The sequence below is a fragment of the Salvelinus fontinalis genome, chromosome 3 (genome assembly GCF_029448725.1).
Source record: "Salvelinus fontinalis isolate EN_2023a chromosome 3, ASM2944872v1, whole genome shotgun sequence".
Classification (NCBI taxonomy): Eukaryota; Metazoa; Chordata; class Actinopteri; order Salmoniformes; family Salmonidae; genus Salvelinus; species Salvelinus fontinalis.
Genome location: NC_074667.1, coordinates 41,466,554 through 41,486,865, shown reverse-complemented (window position 1 = coordinate 41,486,865; position 20,312 = coordinate 41,466,554). Strand labels below are relative to the sequence as shown.

The window sequence follows — 20,312 nt, the reverse complement described above, 5'->3', positions numbered from 1 at the left end:
GCATCGTGAGGAAATAAAATTATGTGGATATCTTGAAGCAACATCTCAAGACATCAGTCAGGAAGTTAAAGCTTGGTAGCAAATGGGTCTTCCAAATGGACAATGACCCCAAGCATACTTCCAAAGTTGTGGCAAAATGGCTTGAGGACAACAAAGCCAAGGTATTGAGTTGCCATCACAAAGCCCTGACCTCAATCCCATAGAAAATGTGTGGACAGAACTGAAAAAGTGTGTGCGAGCAAGGAGGCCTACAAACCTGACTCAGTTACACCAGCTCTGTCAGGAATGGGCCAAAATTCACCCAACTTATTGTGGGAAGCTTGTGGAAGGCTACTGGAAACGTTTGACCCAAGTTAAACCATTTAAAGGCAATGCTACCAAATACTAATTGAGTGTATGTAAACTTCTGACCCACTGGGAATGTGATGAAAGAAATGAAAGCTGAAATATATCATTCTCTCTACCATTATTCTGACATTTCACATTCTTAAAATGAAGTGGTGATCCTAACTGACCCAGGACAGAGAATTTTACTATGATTAAATGTCAGGAATTGTGAAACTGAGTTTAAATGTATTTGGCTAAGGTGTATGTAAACTTCCGACTTCAACTGTATATCTTGTCCTAAAAGTTCCACACATCACTCCCAGGTTGTTTATTCTTTATTGATATGTGCAGTTATATCCACAAATCACTATTACTCTTTTCACATGTAGCTTCAATACTGTACAATCATCATGACTGAAGAGAGAGTGCTTGGTAAGGCCCTGCACCCACTTATTATCAGAAGAAAACTACACTAACACATATCCACACACTCATATATTATGTTGAGATTCACTATAACACTTTAGCTACAAAGGGGCAGTTTCTAACCACTATTTATTTTCCCTATAGAGGTTTTAGCCTCCCACCCGTGGCTCCAGCAGTATAATATATATCATAAGATATTGCTTTAACACAGACTGTAACCAAGCTAGGGCAAATATTGAGCGTACCAATATGCAGACAAAACGAAAACAAAACAATACTTATTTTAGATTTTAAGTGAAAAAGTGCTTTCATATTCACATTCAATAGTATTTTCTTCCACATGACCTGTTAAAACAGTTCTGCAGTGTTAAGACATTTAATTATTTCACAAGTTTTGTTTTATCTTTATAATAATTTGATTGTTATTGGTTGTAGAATCCTACAGACACTAATATTTACAGACTTGAAAAGTGAGGGATTTCGACATGGTACAATTACAAGAGCGACTGGCTCCAGGCCAATGACTAAAACAAAGCTTGACTAGAACTTAAACCAAAGACTGGTGGGATAGTGCAGTAGCGTACTGTATGGAGATGCTTATTCATGTGTTCTTATCTGGAGGGCTACGCCTCTTTATAAGCAGCTGAGAGAGGAACACATGAGAACCAGAGCTCGCCAGAGTTCGACAATATACCATCACAAAGTCTACATTGGGATAGCACAAGGTAAACGTACTACCTTCTTCCCACTCCTTTTACACTGCCATAATCACAGATAAGGTACACCAGCTACAAAATGGGGAAATATTCAAATATACAATGAAATGTACACCAACATGTACACCAACATACACATATTATATAGTAAAATAAATATAGTCAATTTAATCATCAACACCATGGCTTTGAACATTGTCCTAAAAAAATAAATAAAGGAATCCTCTTAAAAAAATAAAGTTAGCTAAAATGGAATCATTTTGTAAATCAATTGAGAAGAGTGACAGGCCAAGTATAGTTTTATGAAATTGGGCTATGTTGTGGGGAAAATGTGCTTCCTTATTTAGCCTGTACTTTTGAGTTATGTCAACAGCATGTTTCAAATCTTTGTTGAGTGTGTAATGAAGGTAAGTAAATGCTTACGGGAAAAGATCTTGGCAGATTAAAATAACACTGTGTGATTGTATGAGTTCTCTATCTGGCTTGATTACTTCACTTCTATAAGAGGGTTGAAATAGTCAAATGGAAAATTGCTCTTGGTTTAAATTCAGACATTATTAAAGCAGGAAGCACTGCCGTTCTGTTTATGAGTATAAATAAATAGAGACTGCCTTTCAATCCGACTTTGATCTGATTTGGTCCAATAGTGATTGCCACATTGTTTGGTCCATTAATGTAGAAGATAAGAGAAGGTGAAGTGGTGAGTTTTATTTGTGCTTAAAGGGATCAATTTATGTTGCTTTTTTGTTTGTACTGTACATTCAGCTCCAGTTCTATTGGTCTGCCACGACCATAGTTTGTGCCTTAATCATCACATTGTCTGTAGTACAATCCTATTTGTGCCCATACAACTCTATTTGTGCATTCCTTATTTGTGCCCATTCAAGTTTGTGCCTACATACTACAATCTTTCTTGTGTTTAATAATTATTTAAAAGGATTTGTTATGTCAATCCATTTGTGAAATTGTGCCTTTTTTGTGCTTGGTAGTAATTTAAACAGGGAATCATAATATGAGATCGACAAAAAAGTTTTGTGTCTGTCAGGGACTCATTTTGTAGCTTCATCTGTACCATTTATAATTCTGACTGAACTATTCTTCTTTCAGCTTCTACATCAATAACAGCACATTATACAGTGCATTTCTGCCTGTATTCCTCCTCTGAAATTGATGGTGATCTGTGATTGGTGATTAATTTCTATGGTGTATGTACAGGATGTAGTCAACGGTCTGTCCTTAATATCTAGTTTTCACTCTTTGGTGGAGGTACTGAAGTTTCTAATACACCAGCTGCACGTGGCCTGAAGTAACATTATATAACTCCTACACATTGAACTGGGCCTTTATTACCCCCCCCCCGTCCGTCCGTCCGTCCCCCAACCCGAAACTAGCTAATAGACAATGAAGACAGTGGCTTTACAAAGCCCTCTGGACTGCAAACATTATTGTTCCTGCCCCTAAACAGTTTTAGCTGAAGCAGGTATTGCATTGAAGCGAAAGGAGGTGTGTCAAGAGCAGTGGTTCATTCAAGTGCTTCAGTGGCACACTAAATTACAAGGAAATGTTCCACATAATATAAAGGAAAAGCATAACCACACTCTATGGCTATAATATGGTATTGAGGACTGACACTGCAATGCTTAAAAGGCTTCAAACCTGCAACAAACATATATAGCTACTCACATTCAGTTGTCACTTAATGGCAATGTAAATATGAGGTTCCTCTACATTCCCCTGACCCCTGTCTACAATAAGCATGAAAAGCAGACCATATAACGCTCCCTAGAGGCCAAATATTATGCAAATGTTAACCTGTTACTAGGTTATTGTCACTCGTACTTTATAGTGTCATTATTATTACCTATCAATATGTGGGAGGGGGGAAAAAATATGATTTTCTTGGGTCCATCTCTATTGAGCCTCTTCTCCTACCACTCTTAACCAGGTGGCCCCAATTACATTCAGCCGTGGGTCGATTTTTCCTTGAGTGGATGGTCGGGAAGCCGGAACATAGTTAGAAATAATTTGTACACTGCAAATTGACCACAAGAATCCCAAACAGATATAGTATTTGACAAAAACAGATTCATTTCAAACCTTGATTACATTGGGATCTGATCACATATGCCTCTCTATTTATCTGTGGGAATACTTAGGAACATATTTCTTTAAGCTGATTTCCTGATGATTTTATGTCCAACGATGAACATTTTTGTTTATAAAAATTGGGGGGCAAAATGAAATCACCCACGGGCCACCTATTGGGGATCCCTGATCTAGACCAAAACATACTGCATGTTCAGCATTGCATACCCTCCAGTAGGGATTGACACATACCACTGCAACAGCTCAGACACCTGAACATGTAGTTCCTTGTCAAAGCAGAGGCCTGTGTGGCAGCCACCTCTGCTGCAGTAAACTCTAACCTCTGGGGCTGGGGAGGAAGGGAGAGGGGTGTACTGCGATAAGGGTGACTCAGTGGGTGAGGGTGGTGGTTGTGGAGTTTTGGGAAGCGCTGCAGCACCCCCTGGTGGTGAGACTCTGTAGGGTTGAGGGTGAGATGGCCTAGGAGGGAGAGATCGTTAGGGATCTAGGGTCAGGCTAGGTGAGGGACATGAAGAAGATGGACAGTGATCATGAGTCGGACTCAGTGGTGGTGGGGGTGATAGGGGTGGTGGGGGTTGTGGGCTGATGGTGTTCTGGTAGCTTGTCCCGTAGCAGCTGTTGGGGGACAGGGAGTTAGGGTTTTCCAGGGGGTTGGTGCCCGGGGGGCCGAGGTAAGCTCGGGATGGGGGCTTAGGCGAGGGCATCTCTCCTGGGTTTTTGCCCAGTATGAAGCGCGCCTCGTCCACCTCTTCCAGGTTGGAGATGTCCTTCATCATGCTCTTGCGATAGGAGACAGACAGCTTGTTGGAGCCGTCGGACATCAGGTTGAAATGGCGGGCGATGAAGACGATGGGGAGAGGAAGCATGGCCACCACAATGAGGGAGAAGCACATGGCCAATGCCCAGGGAGGGTAGCTCTGGAAACGCTCCTGAGCCTAAAGAGAGAGAAACAAAGTTACGAAGGGAAATAGAGTGAAAAATAAATACCCCTGGTGCTGACTGCAAACTCTGTAACAAGGCTAATACACAAAATGTCAAGAAGTGTCTATATGAAACTTTGCACTGTTTGCCAACAGGTTGACTGACCAGTTCTTCAATCCATGCATTGTACCCTGGCGGGCTGATGGCCATCTCGATAACGGTAGCTGTGATGAGAACGATGAGACAACAAGGGGAGACGTACTTCCACATGTAGAAATAGAAGGCGTGGGGCCGGAAACCCAACATGTCCTCCAGGTCCTGCATAAACCTGACACATGCGCACGCACGCACGCACACACACACACACACACACACACACACACACACACACACACACGCACACATACATACACACACAGGTGGGTTTAAGGAGAAGCATATCTTTAAATCTGTGAAGAACACTTGTATCTTTTTGCAATGTTTATTATGAGTATTTCTGTGATTTGATGTGGCTCTGTGCAAATTCACAGGATGTTTTGGAGGCAAAGCCAAATGCCAACTGAGGTTTTTGGATATAAATATGAACTTGATCGAACAAAACATACATGTATTGTGTAACATGTTGTCCCGGGAGTGTCATCTGATGAAGAATATCAAAGGTTAGTGATTCATTTTATCAATATTTCAGCTTTTTGTGACTCCTCTCTTTGGTTGGAAAATCGCTGTATGCTTTCTGTGACTAGTTGCTGACCTAACATAATGATATGTTCTGCTTTCGCCGAAAAGCTTTTTTGAAATCGGACACTGTGGTTGGATTAACGAGAATTTTATTGTTAAAATGGTGTCTAATACTTGTATGTTATAGAAATTGCAATTAAGCTTGGAATGTGCTGAGGGCAGGGAAAGCGATCACATGTGGTTGGCATTGATAAGGGGAGAGAGCCATGGATTAGTAATGAAGGGGGGTCAAGATCAGGTCAGGTCATGTTATGGGAGAAATAAAACTTTATGCCCGTATCACTTAGTGTCCTGCCTAGCAGTAAAGATACTATGTTTGTACAGATGTGTAGGAGGAGACTCAGGAGGAAGGGTTAAATATCAGTGGTTGTGTGAAAAGGTTTTTGTCTAATGCAGCTATTTTGATCCTCTGGGAAGAATAAACTTGGTTTAAGCTTTCGAAATGTCCGTAGAGTTTTTTACTCTGAGAATTAGAACAGTATTCAGGTGTTCCTTGACTCTTTCTCAATCCATTCTTAATCTTATCCTTCCTCATATTTGACTTTCCTCTTAATACATATGAAAAACACACAGCTACTTCTGACACTACAGGGCTCTCTGAGGAGACACCATACTTTACCTCTTGGTGCCGTAGATCCAGGCCACTGACACATTCTCCAGGATGACCACGATAGTGAGAGGCAGACCAGCGGAGTAGTCATCAAACATGGTGACAAAGTAGTTCCCAGAGCGCTGGACGAAGAGGAGGCCACAGAAAAAGGCTATGATGCAGCAGCACACTGAAAGAAAAATACAGTGAGGGAATTGGTGCAAGATGAGGTAAAGGCATTTGTCTGAAAGTTTGCAGTGTCTTCAGCATTTTTATCTCTTCTTCAGTGGTGGAGTTAAATAACCTTCACATTATGTAAAACCTTTGTGGATCCTTGGATGAGAAAGTCTTTATTTATTCAATCCATTGCTTTTATTGCTATTACTTTGTATTCAGCCTTAAAGGACTCCAGCAAAAGTAGAAAAAACTACTCATCCTTAAAAATCTTAGAATTCATGAGTCTTATGTAGTTACCCCACTACGTCTTGGTGAAAAGTGCTGAATTTGTGTTTGTAACGCAGGTAGCCGTTTATTGTCATGAGTCTTGCCCTGGAGACCAGCTGCAGAGTCAAAATTGGCTATATCTTCAAAATTCATGAAAACAAAAATGTGCTTTTTGGTCTTGATTTAAGGTTAGGGTTAGGCATTAGGGTTGGGTTAGGTTTAAAATCAGATTTTATGACTTTGTGGCTGTGCCAGCTAGTGTCCATTCTGCAGAGCTGCCTCCAGGCCAAGATTCAAGACAATAAATGTCAATCTGCATTTGTAACTATGATAGAGGAGAATGGGAGCACCACAGCGGTTTTTAGGGCTGACCTGTGAAGAGCTCCTTCTGGACCTTGTAGGTGTCGAGGACCGGCGTGGTGATGCCTGTCATGGTGCCGATCATACTGCCCAGGCCCAGGTTGATGAGCATGAAGAAGAACATGACAGACCAGAAGGGAGAGGCTGGGAAATGAGTCATGGCCTCGGTGAAGGCAATAAAGGCCAAGCCTGTACCTTGCACAGACTGCAGAGAAAGTGGGATGGAGAGAGAGAGTGACGTAAAGGAGAGAGGGTGCAAAAGAAGACCAAGAGATTGTGAGGGAGAGAGAGGGGGGGGGGACAGAAGAGCCAAGAAGGATATTAGTTAAGTACAGTATAAGGATGATTAGAAAATCAAATCAAAGTTTATTTTTCACGTGCGCCGAATACAACAGGTAGAGTGAAACGCTTACTTAATAAGCCTAGTTGGTTTGGTGTTGTGGAACTGGTTCATATTTAGACCCAGTTTCGGTGAGATAGAGCTCACCGAAACCAGACAGACAGACTGTACCTTGTTAAGCTCATCCTCCAGGACACATGGGTCCAGGCTCAGCTCGGCGAAGCTGCCCTCCTTCACTGTCTTGATGACGGCGTATATCTCAGCGTAGTCTATGGTGGACAGCTGGGAGAAGTTCACGTGTGGCGGAATGAGGTCATGACTCAGCACGTTAGAGTTCAGGTAGCCAAGGATCTTCTCTCCGTTCCTGAAGAGACCACAGGGAAACATGGTCGATTGAGCACAAGATGAAGATCACCGCAAAAGTCCTGAATCTGATCACAGAGAAGTCATGATAATAAATATATGGTGTGAGCAAAGAGTTGTTTAATTCTGTATAAGAAAGCTTGAATTCCCTCCACCATCACTATAGACGGCTGCTAGGGCATTTGATTTAAACTTACTCTATGACACACTTCTCGTTCATGAGGTTTGCCTTGAAGCCCAGCACGGCGAACACCACCAGAGTAGCCAGGATGGAGGTGAAAAAGTTGATGAAGGAGACGAGCACGGCGTCAAAGTGGCAGTTGTTGTCTATCTTGTTGTAGCTGGAGAAGGCAATAACTCCACCGAAGCCCAGGCCCAGGGCAAAGAACACCTGGGTGGCTGCCTCCCTCCACACCTGGGGTTCCAGCATCTTCTCCAGCTGGAACACACAGTAACACATTGGCTGACAAACTTGGACTTAGGGGTAGATGTAACATCGTTAAAGAAAATCAGGGACACTCAAATTAGTATGATATATTACGTTTGGTATGTTATGTCTTAGTTTGTGGATGTCCATCATACATTTCATATGATATGTTATGCATTACAATATGTATGACGTGTTACAAATTCCATGTTAGCTAGGTGGCTAATTGGTTATAATCATTAGAAATGTTTATAAATTCTATCGGTATAGTAGCTCTGTCTTTTCCCATAAATGACAGCATACAACTGCAATGGAAGCTTCTCGCTCTGTGTGTGTGTGTGTGTGTGTGTGTGTGTGTGTGTGTGTGTGTGTGTGTGTGTGTGTGTGTGTGTGTGTGTGTGTGTGTGTGTGTGTGTGTGTGTGTGTGTGTGTGTGTGTGTGTGTGTGTGTGTGTATAACGGCCTCCTCTGAATCTCACCTTGGGAGTGAACATGTGTGCAATGCCATCAACAGCACCCTTCAACAGCAAACCTCTCACCAGGAAACAGAAGAGCACCACGTAGGGGAACAGCGAGCTGAAGTACATCACCTGACAGACCACAGGAAACAACTTAGTCACACATTCTGTACAATAACTACACTATACATGCCAGAGGAAGGTAGGAATCCAGTCCAGTAGGCTATTATTCCAGTGCAATTTTTAGTCATGTCATGTTCTTAAATCGTATATCTTCCCTACACTCTTTTGACTCTCCCCCCAACACCCACTGCCCCTCTTCCTGATGCCCCCTGCCCCTCTCCCGCCACATCCACTGTCCCTCTCCCTCTACCCATACCCCCTGCCCCTCTCCACCCACACTCCGCCCACAAACACTCCACTTCCTCCCCACAGCTCTCCCTACCTTCCCGGAGGACGCGATGCCTCTGATGACAGCCAGGCAGACGATGATCCAGGCCACCAGCAGAGACAGGGTCATCTTGACGTTCAGGCCGCCGCTGTCTGCGATGGTGCTGGTGGTGTTCAGGGTCTGGCGGTACCAGAAGTAGATGGTGGCCGAGCTTTTCTCACACTCAGGCTCCACGACTGCAGAGGGGTGAGGGGGAGGGGGGTGGTCAGAGGGAGAGTGAAAAAAGTTGTAGTGAAAAGGAAGGGAGGTCAGGGAGGATGAAAGAGAGGGAGAGGAGGGATATGATAGGGAACAGAGGGAAATAAAATGAGGGAGAGACTGTTTACACAGGAACCAAATCCCCTCTCCCCCTGGATTGGTTCTCCCAGATGTACATTAGCAAGGTAAACAAGGTCGTCCTTGTACTTGGTATGCACAGCGTGAGCCCTCATTCAAGGCACTTGACATTTTTCTCTGTGCATATTTTCACCTTTTCTAATTCAACCTTGGGGAAATGATACATGGATCTAAGTCCGGAGAAAGCAGTCTTACAGACGTATTATAGAAATATATGCATATGCACCCACACGCATGCGAGAACATGCAGGCACGCATACACACAAAAAATATGCCCACACACCCACACAGAGACACATGCACTCACAGAAAATGCCAGGTCAACTAAGTGTACCAGTCTCTATTTATGTCAGGTAGATGGCAATGTTCAGCAAAGGAAATCATGGTGGCCTCCCATAATTCTATTTTTATCCTCTGTCTATGAGTGATGGTATTCCAGGTTACATGCAGTAACTCTGAATATCTGCATCTCTCTCTCCCTTCTTCTTACTCCTCCACTCCTGCAAGTCACTCCAGAAGCACAGAACTGTATTCAACGTGAACGCTAGGTCTGAACGACCTTGGTCTCTGTGTTTAGCTGATCTGACCCTGCCGATGTCAATACTGAACCACAGTTTATCTGAAGTGTTTACTGCAGACATGTGACCATGGGGCCAGGTCAGAGTGGGCGCAGAGCAGCATGGTTCTGGGGTCCCACACACCTGCATTAATGATAGGGTCTACCTTTCTCTACAGATGTACAGTGGTAAGAAAAAGTATGTGAACCCTTTGGAATTACCTGGACTTCTGCATCAATTGGTCAAAAAAATGTAATTTGATCTAAGTCAAAACAATAAACCAACACAGTCTGCTTAAACTAATAACAAACAAACAATTATACCTTTTCATGTATTTATTGAACACACCGTATAAACATTCACAGTGTAGGATGGGAAAAGTATGTGAACCCTTTAATAACTGGTTGACCCTGCTTTGGCAGCAATAAACTCAACCAAACGTTTTCTGTAGTTGCGGATCAGACCTGCACAACGGTCAGGAGGAATTTTGGACCATTCATCTTTACAAAACTGTTTCAGTTCAGCAATATTCTTGAGATGTCTGGTGTGATCCGCTCTTTAGGTCATTCCACAGCATCTCAATTGGATTGAGGTCAGGACTCTGACTGGGCCACTCCAGAAGGCGTATTTTCTTCTGTTGAAGCCATTCTGTTGTTGATTTACTTCTGTGTTTTGGGTCGTTGTCCTCTTGCATCACCCAACGTTTGTTGAGCTTCAATTGGTGGACAGATAGCCAAACATTCTCCTGCAAAATGTCTTGATAAAATTGGGAATTAATTTTTCCGTTGATGATAGCAAGCTGTCGAGGCCCTGAGGAGGCAAAGCAGCCCCAAACCATGATGCTCCCTCCACCATACTTTACAGTTGGGATGAGATTTTGATGTTGATGTGCTGTGCCTTTTTTTCTCGACACAGTGTTGTGTGTTCCTTCCAAATCAACTCAACTATAGTTTCATCTGTCCACAGAATATTTGGCCAGAAGCGCTGTGGAAAATCCAGGTGCTATTTTGTGAACTTCAAACGTGCAGCAATGTTTTCTTGGCAACTTCCGTGGTGTCCTCCCATGAACATGCATCCTTGTTTAGTGTTTTAAGTATTGTAGACTCATCAACAGAGATGTTAGCATGTTCCAGAGATTTCTGTAAGTCTTTAGCTGGCACTCTAGGATTCTTCTTAACCTCATTGAGCATTCTGAACTGTGCTCTTGCAGTCATCTTTGCATGTCGGCCACTTCTAGGGAGAGTAGCAACAGTGAATAGACAATTTGTCTTTCCGTGGACTGATGAACATCAAGGCTTTTAGAGATACTTTTGTAACCCTTTCCAGCTTTATGCAAATGATCAATTCTTAATCTTAGGTCTTCTGGGATCTCTTTTGTTCAAGGCATGGTTCACATCAAGCAATGCTTATTGTGACTAGCAAACTCAAATTTTGTGAGTGTTTTTTTATAGGGCAGGGCAGCTCTAACCAATCTCGTCTCATTGATTAGACTCCAGGTTAGCTGACTTCAATTAGCTTTTGGAAAAGTCATTAGCCTAGGGGTTCAGATACTTTTTCCAACCTACACTGTGAATGTTTAAATGATGTACTGTATTCAATATAGACAAGAAAATACAATAATTTGTGTGTTATTAGTTTAAGCAGACTGTGTTTGTCTATTGTTGTGACTAAGATGAAGATCAGATCAAATATTATGACTAATTTATGCAGAAATCCAGGTAATTCCAAAGGGTTCACATACTTTTTATTGCCACTGTAGGATCTTAATTTGAGCCAGTTTGCTACAGCAAGAAAATAATCCTGCAGCAACAGGAAATGTGAATTATTATGTGGATTATAATTAATGGACATTTTTGTAGCGGTTGATACTTGACATTCCCTTATGAAAAATGTATGACATTTTAAAGTGGAAATTAGACTTCAGAAGCCTGTTTAAACCTCAAATACACTACAAGTTCTTCTGCAACAGGGTGATCAAATTAAAATCCTACATCTGTATGACCATGGCGAGGAGTCACTTTTTCCACACAGAATTAAAGACAATTCTACAGACAACTTGTAATGCCACTGTGGAAAAACTCAAATACCACTATACTGTAAACCACCATTTGTAAAGAGTAAACCTATGGGGAATCACATACAATACTAGCATCTGTGTGTGTGTAGTACTGTATGATTACCAGTGCCTCCAGGATTTCGCTGGGACTTTGTGATATTTGTGGACAAAAATGCTTGATTTTGCTGCAGCAATTCGGACATTTTGCATGGCAATATGTGATGATTTTGTCCAATTTGTTTGCGAAAATGCGCTGATGAGAGAACGTTTGTTGACGTGTGGCTTGATTGAACCATATTATAAGATAAATGTGCGGTGATTGGTTGTAAATTGCGAGCCTTTTTGTACTTTTTGTACTTTTTGTATTGCAATAATATTGCAATGATTTGATTGTTTTACGAGGAAATACTGTGGTGCTTGGTAAAATTTGCAAACCCTCACATAATATGCGGGGAATGGTTGATTTTGCTAAAGGATTTGCGATCGCAGAATCACGGAATCCTGGAGGGACTAGATTAGACAGTAACATGATGACTTGCAACACCATGCAATATGCCTCTGTCTGTTAGTCCTGCTCCAACAGAAGGGTTCTTACACTATCTGACCAGCTACAGCTGCTATCCTCCCTGCTCACTGGTGGCTGACTGTCTTCATACTGCTGAGTCATGTGAAGAGGAGAGGAGAGGCGAGCGCTGAGTGATTCTTGGAACCACTGGGATTGTATTATCACCACCTCTAATCTAAGTCTCAAAGGACTTTAATCTGGATTATGTCCATCTGAGTCATGAAGGATCCTCGTAAGTAAGCTAACACCATCAACTGATCTAGTTAGATGTGTGATTCAGTGCCGTCCTGGCCAAAACTGGATTGAACTGGAAGATTGAATAACAAAACACAAATGTGTGTTTTTCTCAGACTGACCAAAAATGATTGTGTAAGTATGGATTATTCTACAGGGCAAAATGAGTGTGTATAACAATTAGTCATATCTGATTAATCAAATACAGGCCTTATTAAAAAAAGGAGAGAGGTTTAATTCAATATTCATTGAATCCTTTCTAGTTTGCGAGACAAACTGTGGCAAACCACATTGGTCATGGTCACCCAGCTGCTTGGGCTTTATCAAACAGTTCAGAGGAGTTATATGACTCCATTCTGTTTGCCCTCTGCATCTCTCCTCTGTCCCGATGTTCAGATCTGGCATCCACTCACTGGCTAATGATCCATTCCTCCTGATAGGGCATTCGGCCCATGGCAGTGGGTACTGGAAGGACTGGAAGAAGTAGAAGATGCTCCAGCCGATGATGACGTTGTAGTAGAGCCCCACAAAGCCACACACCTGGAATGTAGGAGAGGTAGAGTCTGTTAGAGTAAGAAAGTCCAATGGAACTCACAATTACCTCTGAGGTGCTCCTCTGCACGAGTCCCTGTCACTGCTGGTTGATGCCACTCTTTCAGTCAAATGGCAAGTGCATGTGTGAATATCGATATATACACTACTGTACCGTGAGAGGCAATTTCAATATATTTCTTATTCAGATGGTCTATATAGGCAGGAGTATGTTATTTTCTCATGTTCCTAGGGTGGCAGATAGCCTAGTGGTTACAAGCATTGGGCCAGTGACCAAAAGGTCTCTGGTTTGAATACCAGAGATAACTATGTTAAAAATCTGTCAATGTGCCCTTGAGCAAGGCTCTTAACACTACCTGTCTATTAGGATAAGAGTGTAATCAGGATAAGAGTGTCTGCTAAATCTTTTGAGCATCCATGTCAACAAGGACAGGCAGAAGCTAAACAAGGTTGGGAAATCCATGAATAATTGAAGTACACTCGTTCAGCCATTTCCACAGTGATCTCTTAAGAGGTATTTATAGCTGCCACTCTCAGTCACGTACAACACCAACGAGGGGTTGTCTCTCTCTCACACCCTAACCCCCCCCTACCATCTCTGCCTCTCTCTCATTATCTAGGACATTATCCATATTACTCATCTTTATAGTCCTTTTCTACATTACTGACTCATACAACTTTCTATGTCACATCTTATGGAATGAAGAATGTGAGATAGCTTTCTCCATCATAATAACACAGAGTATGTTTGTTTTGAGCTGTGTAAGGTGATGCAGACATGGGGAACCATGTTGAGACCTGCTATGCTCAATTAAATCAAGGCATATCTATCCCCTAAAGAGAGTTTGCCTCATTAGTGATTATACATTCCAGTTCAACAGATTTACACAAGGTATATTTCCTCTCACAATATTCAGAAATGGACAGTGAAAGTTTCCCAAAATAAATGATCCACCTATCTCTTATTAAAGCGGGAGGTTGGAATGTTATGTGATGTTGTGACAGTGAGATTATGTGATGTGAGTCACAAAATGTCCAATATGCCAAATTCAAGACCTGGAGCAGTTTAAATTGATCCCTCCTATCAAACTGGCATGTACACAGAAAGCATGATCAACAGCTTTTATCTTAAAAGCCCAGTGCAGTCAGAATTCATTTTCCCCTAATGTTTTGTATCATAATGTACAGCAAGTGATGAAACTAACAATGTAAAAGTGAAGAAATTTGATAAGTGTTATTTCCTGATAGTTGCTGGTTGAAAATACAATCTGCACAGAACTTTCTAATCAGCAGGTTTTGCACGGTGGAGTTTTGGCTTGCCTGGTGACATCACTAGACGGTATAAGTTAATATAGACCAATAACAAAGAGAGTTCCAAACCTCTCTGCCAATAACAGCTAGTTTTCAGATGACATATCCCGCCCCCTCCCCACTCAGACCACTCCCAGACAGTCCAAACAAAATTCTAGCTTGAGAAATAGTTTTTTGCTAAAGTTTTTTTTTTTTATTGGAAAACTATTACAGTAAAGTACTTAACTATTCCCTAGAAATAATTTGACATTGAGATAAAAACGACTGAATTGGGCCTTTAAAATTCTTATGGCTGGGGGCAGTATTAAGTAGCTTGGATGAATAAGGTGCCCAAAGTAAACTGCCTGCTACTCAGGCCCAGTTGCTAATATATGCATATTATTAGTAGATTGGGATAGAAAACACTCTGAAGTTTCTAAAACTGTTTGAATGATGTCTGTGAGTATAACAGAACTCATATGGCAGACAAAAACCTGAGAAAAAATCCAACCAGGAAGTGGGAAATCTGAGGTTTGTAGTTTTTCAACTCATCGCCTATCGAATATACAGTGGGATATTGGTCATATTGCACTTCCTAAGGCTTCCACTAGATGTCAACAGTCTTTAGAACCTTGTTTGATGCTTCTACTGTGAAGGGGGGGGTGAGGGCTCTTTGAGTCAGGGGTCTAGCAGAGTGCCATGAGCTGACCACGCCCCCTCACGTGAGAGAGTTAGCTTGCGTTCCATTGCATTTCTGAAGACAAAGGAAAGGAACATTATTGAAGATTTATGTTACAAACATCCTAAAGATTGATTCTATACTTTGTTTGAAATGTTTCTACGAACTGTAATATGACTTTTCGTCTGAACTTTCACATGGACTTGCCCGCGCATCGTGAGTTTGGATTGTGTACTGAACGTGCAAAAAAAAGGAGGTATTTGGACATAAATTATGGACTTTATGGAACAAATCAAACATTTGTGGAACTGGGATTCCTGGGAGTGCATTCTGATGAAGATCATCAAAGGTAAGTGAATATTTATAATGCTATTCTGACATCTGTTGACTACACAACATGGCGGATATCTTCATGGCTTGTTTGGGCTCTGAGCGCTGTATTCAGATTATAGTATGGTGTGCTTTTTCTGTTTTTAAATCTGACACAGCGATTGCATTAAGGAGAGGTCTATCTAAAGTTCCATGTATAATACTTGTATCTTTTATCAATGTTTATTATGAGTATTTCTGTAAATTGATGTGGCTCTCTGCAAAATCACTGGATGTTTTGGAGGCAAAACATTACTGAACATAACGCGCCAATGTAAACTGAGATTTTTGGATATAAATATTCACTTTATCGAACAAAACATACATGTATTGTGTAACATGAAGTCCTATGAGTGTCATCTGATGAAGATCATCAAAGGTTAGTGATTAATTTTAACTCTATTTCTGTTTTTTGTGACTCCTCTCTTAGGCTGGAAAAATGGCTGTGTTTTTCTGTGAATAGGTGCTGACCTAACATAATGATATGTTGTGCTTTCGTCGTAAAGCCTTTTTGAAATCGGACACTGTGGTGGGATTAACAACAAGTTTTTCTTTAAAATGGTGTAAAATACTTGTATGTCTGAGAAATTTTAATTATGAGATTTCTGTTGTTTTGAATTTGGCGCCCTGCACGGGATCCCAGCCATAAGAAGTTTTTAAAGAGATTCGGGTTGGAGGGTGTTAAATAGAGCGCTGGTGAAAGCACCGCAATGCATGTGGTAAAAACAGTATACTAAAGCAGCCAAGCATGGAGATAGTCAGGGGAGTCCGCAAAGTGTTGGTATATGCAGACAATAGTATACTTAATAAATCACACAGTCACTGACGTAGAGAGTTTCTATTGAAATCAGAGCCCATTCATCGAAGCTCCCGGTGATAAACACCACATCCAGCATCCATTATCCTTATCACACTGACTGACCCTCTCTGTTTCCCTCTGGAGTGCACTGTGGTCAGTCACACTGTTTTTCTCTTGGGACACTGTCTATTTTGTTACGTGGAACAAGCACTTCAGAACATAAACAGATTACATAACCAAAATAATGTTAAAACTTATAGCATTATGTAGCTGATGATTGGAGGATGATCAGTTAAACTGATTTCCAGCCTCAACTTCAACCAAAGGGTGATATAATAGGCAACCTTAAACCAAATACACCATCCTCCCTGTCACTCACCATTAGACTGGACACCCCTATCCCACCCAGGTGGGGGCACACGTAGTTCCACACCCCAATGCTCCCACGTCGGATCTTCTGGCCCACCGCTAGCTCCAGGAAGAAGAGCGGGACGCCGATGAGGATGAGGAGGATGAAATACGGGACCAGATAGGCACCTGAAAGAAAGGGGTCAAAGTGATCATGCTATATTTCTCCCAATAGACAATTAGGTACATGAGTAGTACACATACTGTATGTGTGATATTACAGTACTAAGCATTGTGTAAAATGTGGAAAACCTTTCCTTTGAAATAATGCACAAGTTTCAATTGTCTCCCTTGCTGAATCAATGGAGAGACTTAACATTTACTGTGGACCCTGGCTCTATTCTTCTGAGCTGTTTCTAGAATACTAATTATAATTAATTGTGTATCATTACAAAGACAGAGGGGAAGGGGAGAGGTGGACAGACTGGGTGACAGGAAGACAAACCCTCTAGTTGATGGTCATGAAGTCCAACTCAGTGAGTCAGGGGAGAGGCCAGAGATCTGAGCCTCAGGACACTATGGTGTCTGTCTGTTTGTACTTGACAGTTCTGCATCACTTGTCACTATTACTCTCCCACCCTGCAAGTCAGAGCCCATCCAACCAGTGATTTACTAAGGTCTATTTTAGTATTTGATTTGAATTATGGGGGATGTCTAAATGTGGTGCTTCCCAGCTTAATCCAAGAGAGGCTTAATCTGGATGTTACTATGTTTGATCATCAGGATGCTAAGACTTACGCTGGAGCACTATCACTAATAATACTTCAGGAGTACCAGTTACATAGCCTAGAGCTCATAACCCACTGGACACAGATGGCAGTTCCATGTTTTGTTTTAATTGAGTTGTTACTAATGTCAAAACAACATGAGATCAAGAAGAAATAGAACCAGGTCATTGGATGTAGGTAAGAAATTGTATTAAAAGAAAATATATATAACTTTTTGCAATCAATTGCAGCCTATCTGAGCTGGGGCCAGCTAACAGTCCTGATATACTGTATAGCATGCAAACTGAGGTAAAGACATGTGTATGAAAGAGAAGCAGAGAACGCTGGAAGGGGAGAAGGAGAGAGAGAGAAGGGGGAAGAAGGCCCAGAGCGATAACCACCTAACACCACAGAGCCATTTCATGTGGCTGTAATTTGCTGCCTGGAGGTAAATTAGGGGGTGAAAGATGTCCGTTCTCCTGGTAAAACGACGAGGCTGCTTGGGTATAGGAGCCTTTAAATCCTGCCTATTAGCAATAAATCAGGAAGAGAAGGTGTGTGAGAGAACAGGGCTGGTGCACCAAACACATCAGTCATTATCTGGTGAAGACAGGGAGACTGTGAGGTTTCGGAGGTGAATTGAGCATGCCTAATCGTCATTTCTATGACCAGAGGTAAGAGATGTGGTCTTTTATGCTGCTGTAATGGTCAGAGTTGTGATGCTCATTAAAACTGATGGGGCAAGTTTTTATCCATTTATGGTAGAGCGGTTAGGTTATGTTAGAGCAAGGGAGTGCAGAAGCTAAATTTAGCACATTCTGCAAAACACTGTCAAGTACAAAACATAAATTGTAAGAAATCTGAGCAATTTCCACTAGATGAGCCAGCTGCAAAGTCAAAATTTGCCTTCGTGTAATGTTAGGGCTAGTCATTAGGGTTTTGCAGGGTGGTTAAGGTTAGAGTTAGGTTAGGTTAAAAATCAGCTAGTGACCACTCTGCAGAGCTGCCTCCAGTACATCAATGCCAACCTGCCCTAACAAATAGGGGTGTTCTGAACTACTATACCAGCAAAGACTTACAATGTGCACCTGTAACTACATGACAAAATAAATCAAATCATCATCACAATACAGAGCATTAATGTTTAATTGAGAGTATCCCTTTCATGTTGATCAGAGTATCAGTTGAGCCTTGGCCTGCCCCAGTGCCAGTAGTAATCGATAGCACAGCTATATTTAGAGTGGTGTTTGTGGAGCTGTGCTTTTCTCTTGGCAGCCCAGCCTGACTGTGATGGCAGGCCAGTGTACCTGGCATGTCATTCTTACAGTCTGGGTCACTGAGCTGCCAGGAAGCCGCTAGACTCTTCATCAGAGGCAGACAGGAAGATGAGGAGGAAATGACCTTGCTCATCCATTGACTTAATAATAATTATTGTTCTATATTTTGTGAAAGAGTTATTCAGTTTTGATTCTATTTAGTCAGCCAGCCCTTATGGGGCGCGGTCTGCCACTCACCTCCTCCATTCTTTTGGCACAGGTAAGGGAAGCGCCAGACGTTTCCTAGCCCCACAGAGAAGCCCACCTGGGCCAGAATGTACTGAAGTTTGCTGTTCCAGGCCGGGCGGCCATCGTTCTCGGGGGGCTCGAGAACAATCTTCTTCCCGGGTACCCCTCCAACATTCAGAGAACTGTTCTTGTAGTCAAGCGGCGCTTCGTGAGCGAGCAGGTCTGCCACCGACTCTGTGACATGCTCACTGGTATGCTCACGCTGCGTCACCTTACTGTTCTTACGCATCAGGGATGCTGAGGGGGGAGCTGGGAGGGGGTCGGCGCAGAGAGAGAGAGACAGACAGAGAGACAGAAAGAGAGGGAGAGTTCAGAGTGTACTGTAGCTACGAAGTAGAGGGGTTGGATACTAGGTGCCAGACGTTGAGAAGAGAGAGTAAGCGCAGGGCTCCGGATTTGGGCTTTGGTCCTGTGAGAGAAAAACATAAATAAAATCTGTCACTGCAAGTCACTTGAAGGCTTTTACTATTTTACAAAGCAATATAGTAAACACGGAGGCCATTTAATACACTGCTCAAAAAAATAAAGGGAACACTTAAAAAACACAATGTAACTCCAAGTCAATCACACTTCTGTGAAATCAAACTGTCCACTTAGGAAGCAACACTGATTGACAATAAATTTCACATGCAGTTGTGCAAATGGAATAGACAAAAGGTGGAAATTATAGGCAATTAGCAAGACACCCCCCAAAACAGGAGTGATTCTGTAGGTGGTGACCACAGACCACTTCTCAGTTCCTATTGGTCACTTTTGAATGCTGGCGGTGCTCTCACTCTAGTGGTAGCATGAGACGGAGTCTACAACCCACACAAGTGGCTCAGGTAGTGCAGTTCATCCAGGATGGCACATCAATGCGAACTGTGGCTGTGGCAGTGCACCTCCTTGCACAAAGTCGGAGGTAGCGGTCCTGCTGCTGGGTTGTTGCCCTCCTACGGCCTCCTCCACGTCTCCTGATGTACTGGCCTGTCTTCTGGTAGCGCCTGCATGCTCTGGACACTACGCTGACAGACACAGCAAACCTTTTTGCCACAGTTCACATTGATGTGCCATCCTGGATGAACTGCACTACCTGAGCCACTTGTGTGGGTTGTAGACTCCGTCTCATTCTACCACTAGAGTGAGAGCACCGCCAGCATTCAAAAGTGACCAAAACATCAGCCAGGAAGCATAGGAACTGAGAAGTGGTCTGTGGTCACCACCTGCAGAATCACTCCTGTTTTGGGGGGTGTCTTGCTAATTGCCTATAATTTCCACCTTTTGTCTATTCCATTTGCACAACAGCATGTGAAATTTATTGTCAATCAGTGTTGCTTCCTAAGTGGACAGTTTGATTTCACAGAAGTGTGATTGACTTGGAGTTACATTGTGTTGTTTAAGTGTTCCCTTTATTTTTTTGAGCAGTGTATATTGTCACATTAAAACTGTCCTTAATAGATGAGAGGGTTAATTTCCACTAAAATCCTTAAATCCTGACAAGGCACTTGTTTTCATTGCAAGTTAGGTTGGCATATCTTCCTGTGTCACTGT

At 42.3% G+C, this 20,312-nt stretch overlaps 1 protein-coding gene across 1 annotated transcript in view; it reads right to left on the bottom strand.

Moving 5' to 3' along the window:
- Positions 1 to 649: 649 nt before the first annotated feature.
- LOC129848673 (sodium-dependent neutral amino acid transporter SLC6A17-like) overlaps positions 650 to 20,312 on the bottom strand; it is a 35,557-nt gene continuing 15,894 nt past the window's right edge. The window contains 12 exon segments of the mRNA XM_055915767.1: positions 650 to 4,162; positions 4,165 to 4,510; positions 4,662 to 4,824; positions 5,854 to 6,013; positions 6,640 to 6,832; positions 7,139 to 7,331; positions 7,528 to 7,769; positions 8,236 to 8,346; positions 8,660 to 8,841; positions 12,827 to 12,953; positions 16,482 to 16,639; positions 18,732 to 19,191. Coding sequence (XP_055771742.1) covers positions 4,104 to 4,162; positions 4,165 to 4,510; positions 4,662 to 4,824; positions 5,854 to 6,013; positions 6,640 to 6,832; positions 7,139 to 7,331; positions 7,528 to 7,769; positions 8,236 to 8,346; positions 8,660 to 8,841; positions 12,827 to 12,953; positions 16,482 to 16,639; positions 18,732 to 19,011 — 2,214 coding nt within the window. The 5' untranslated portion in view covers positions 19,012 to 19,191 and the 3' untranslated portion in view covers positions 650 to 4,103.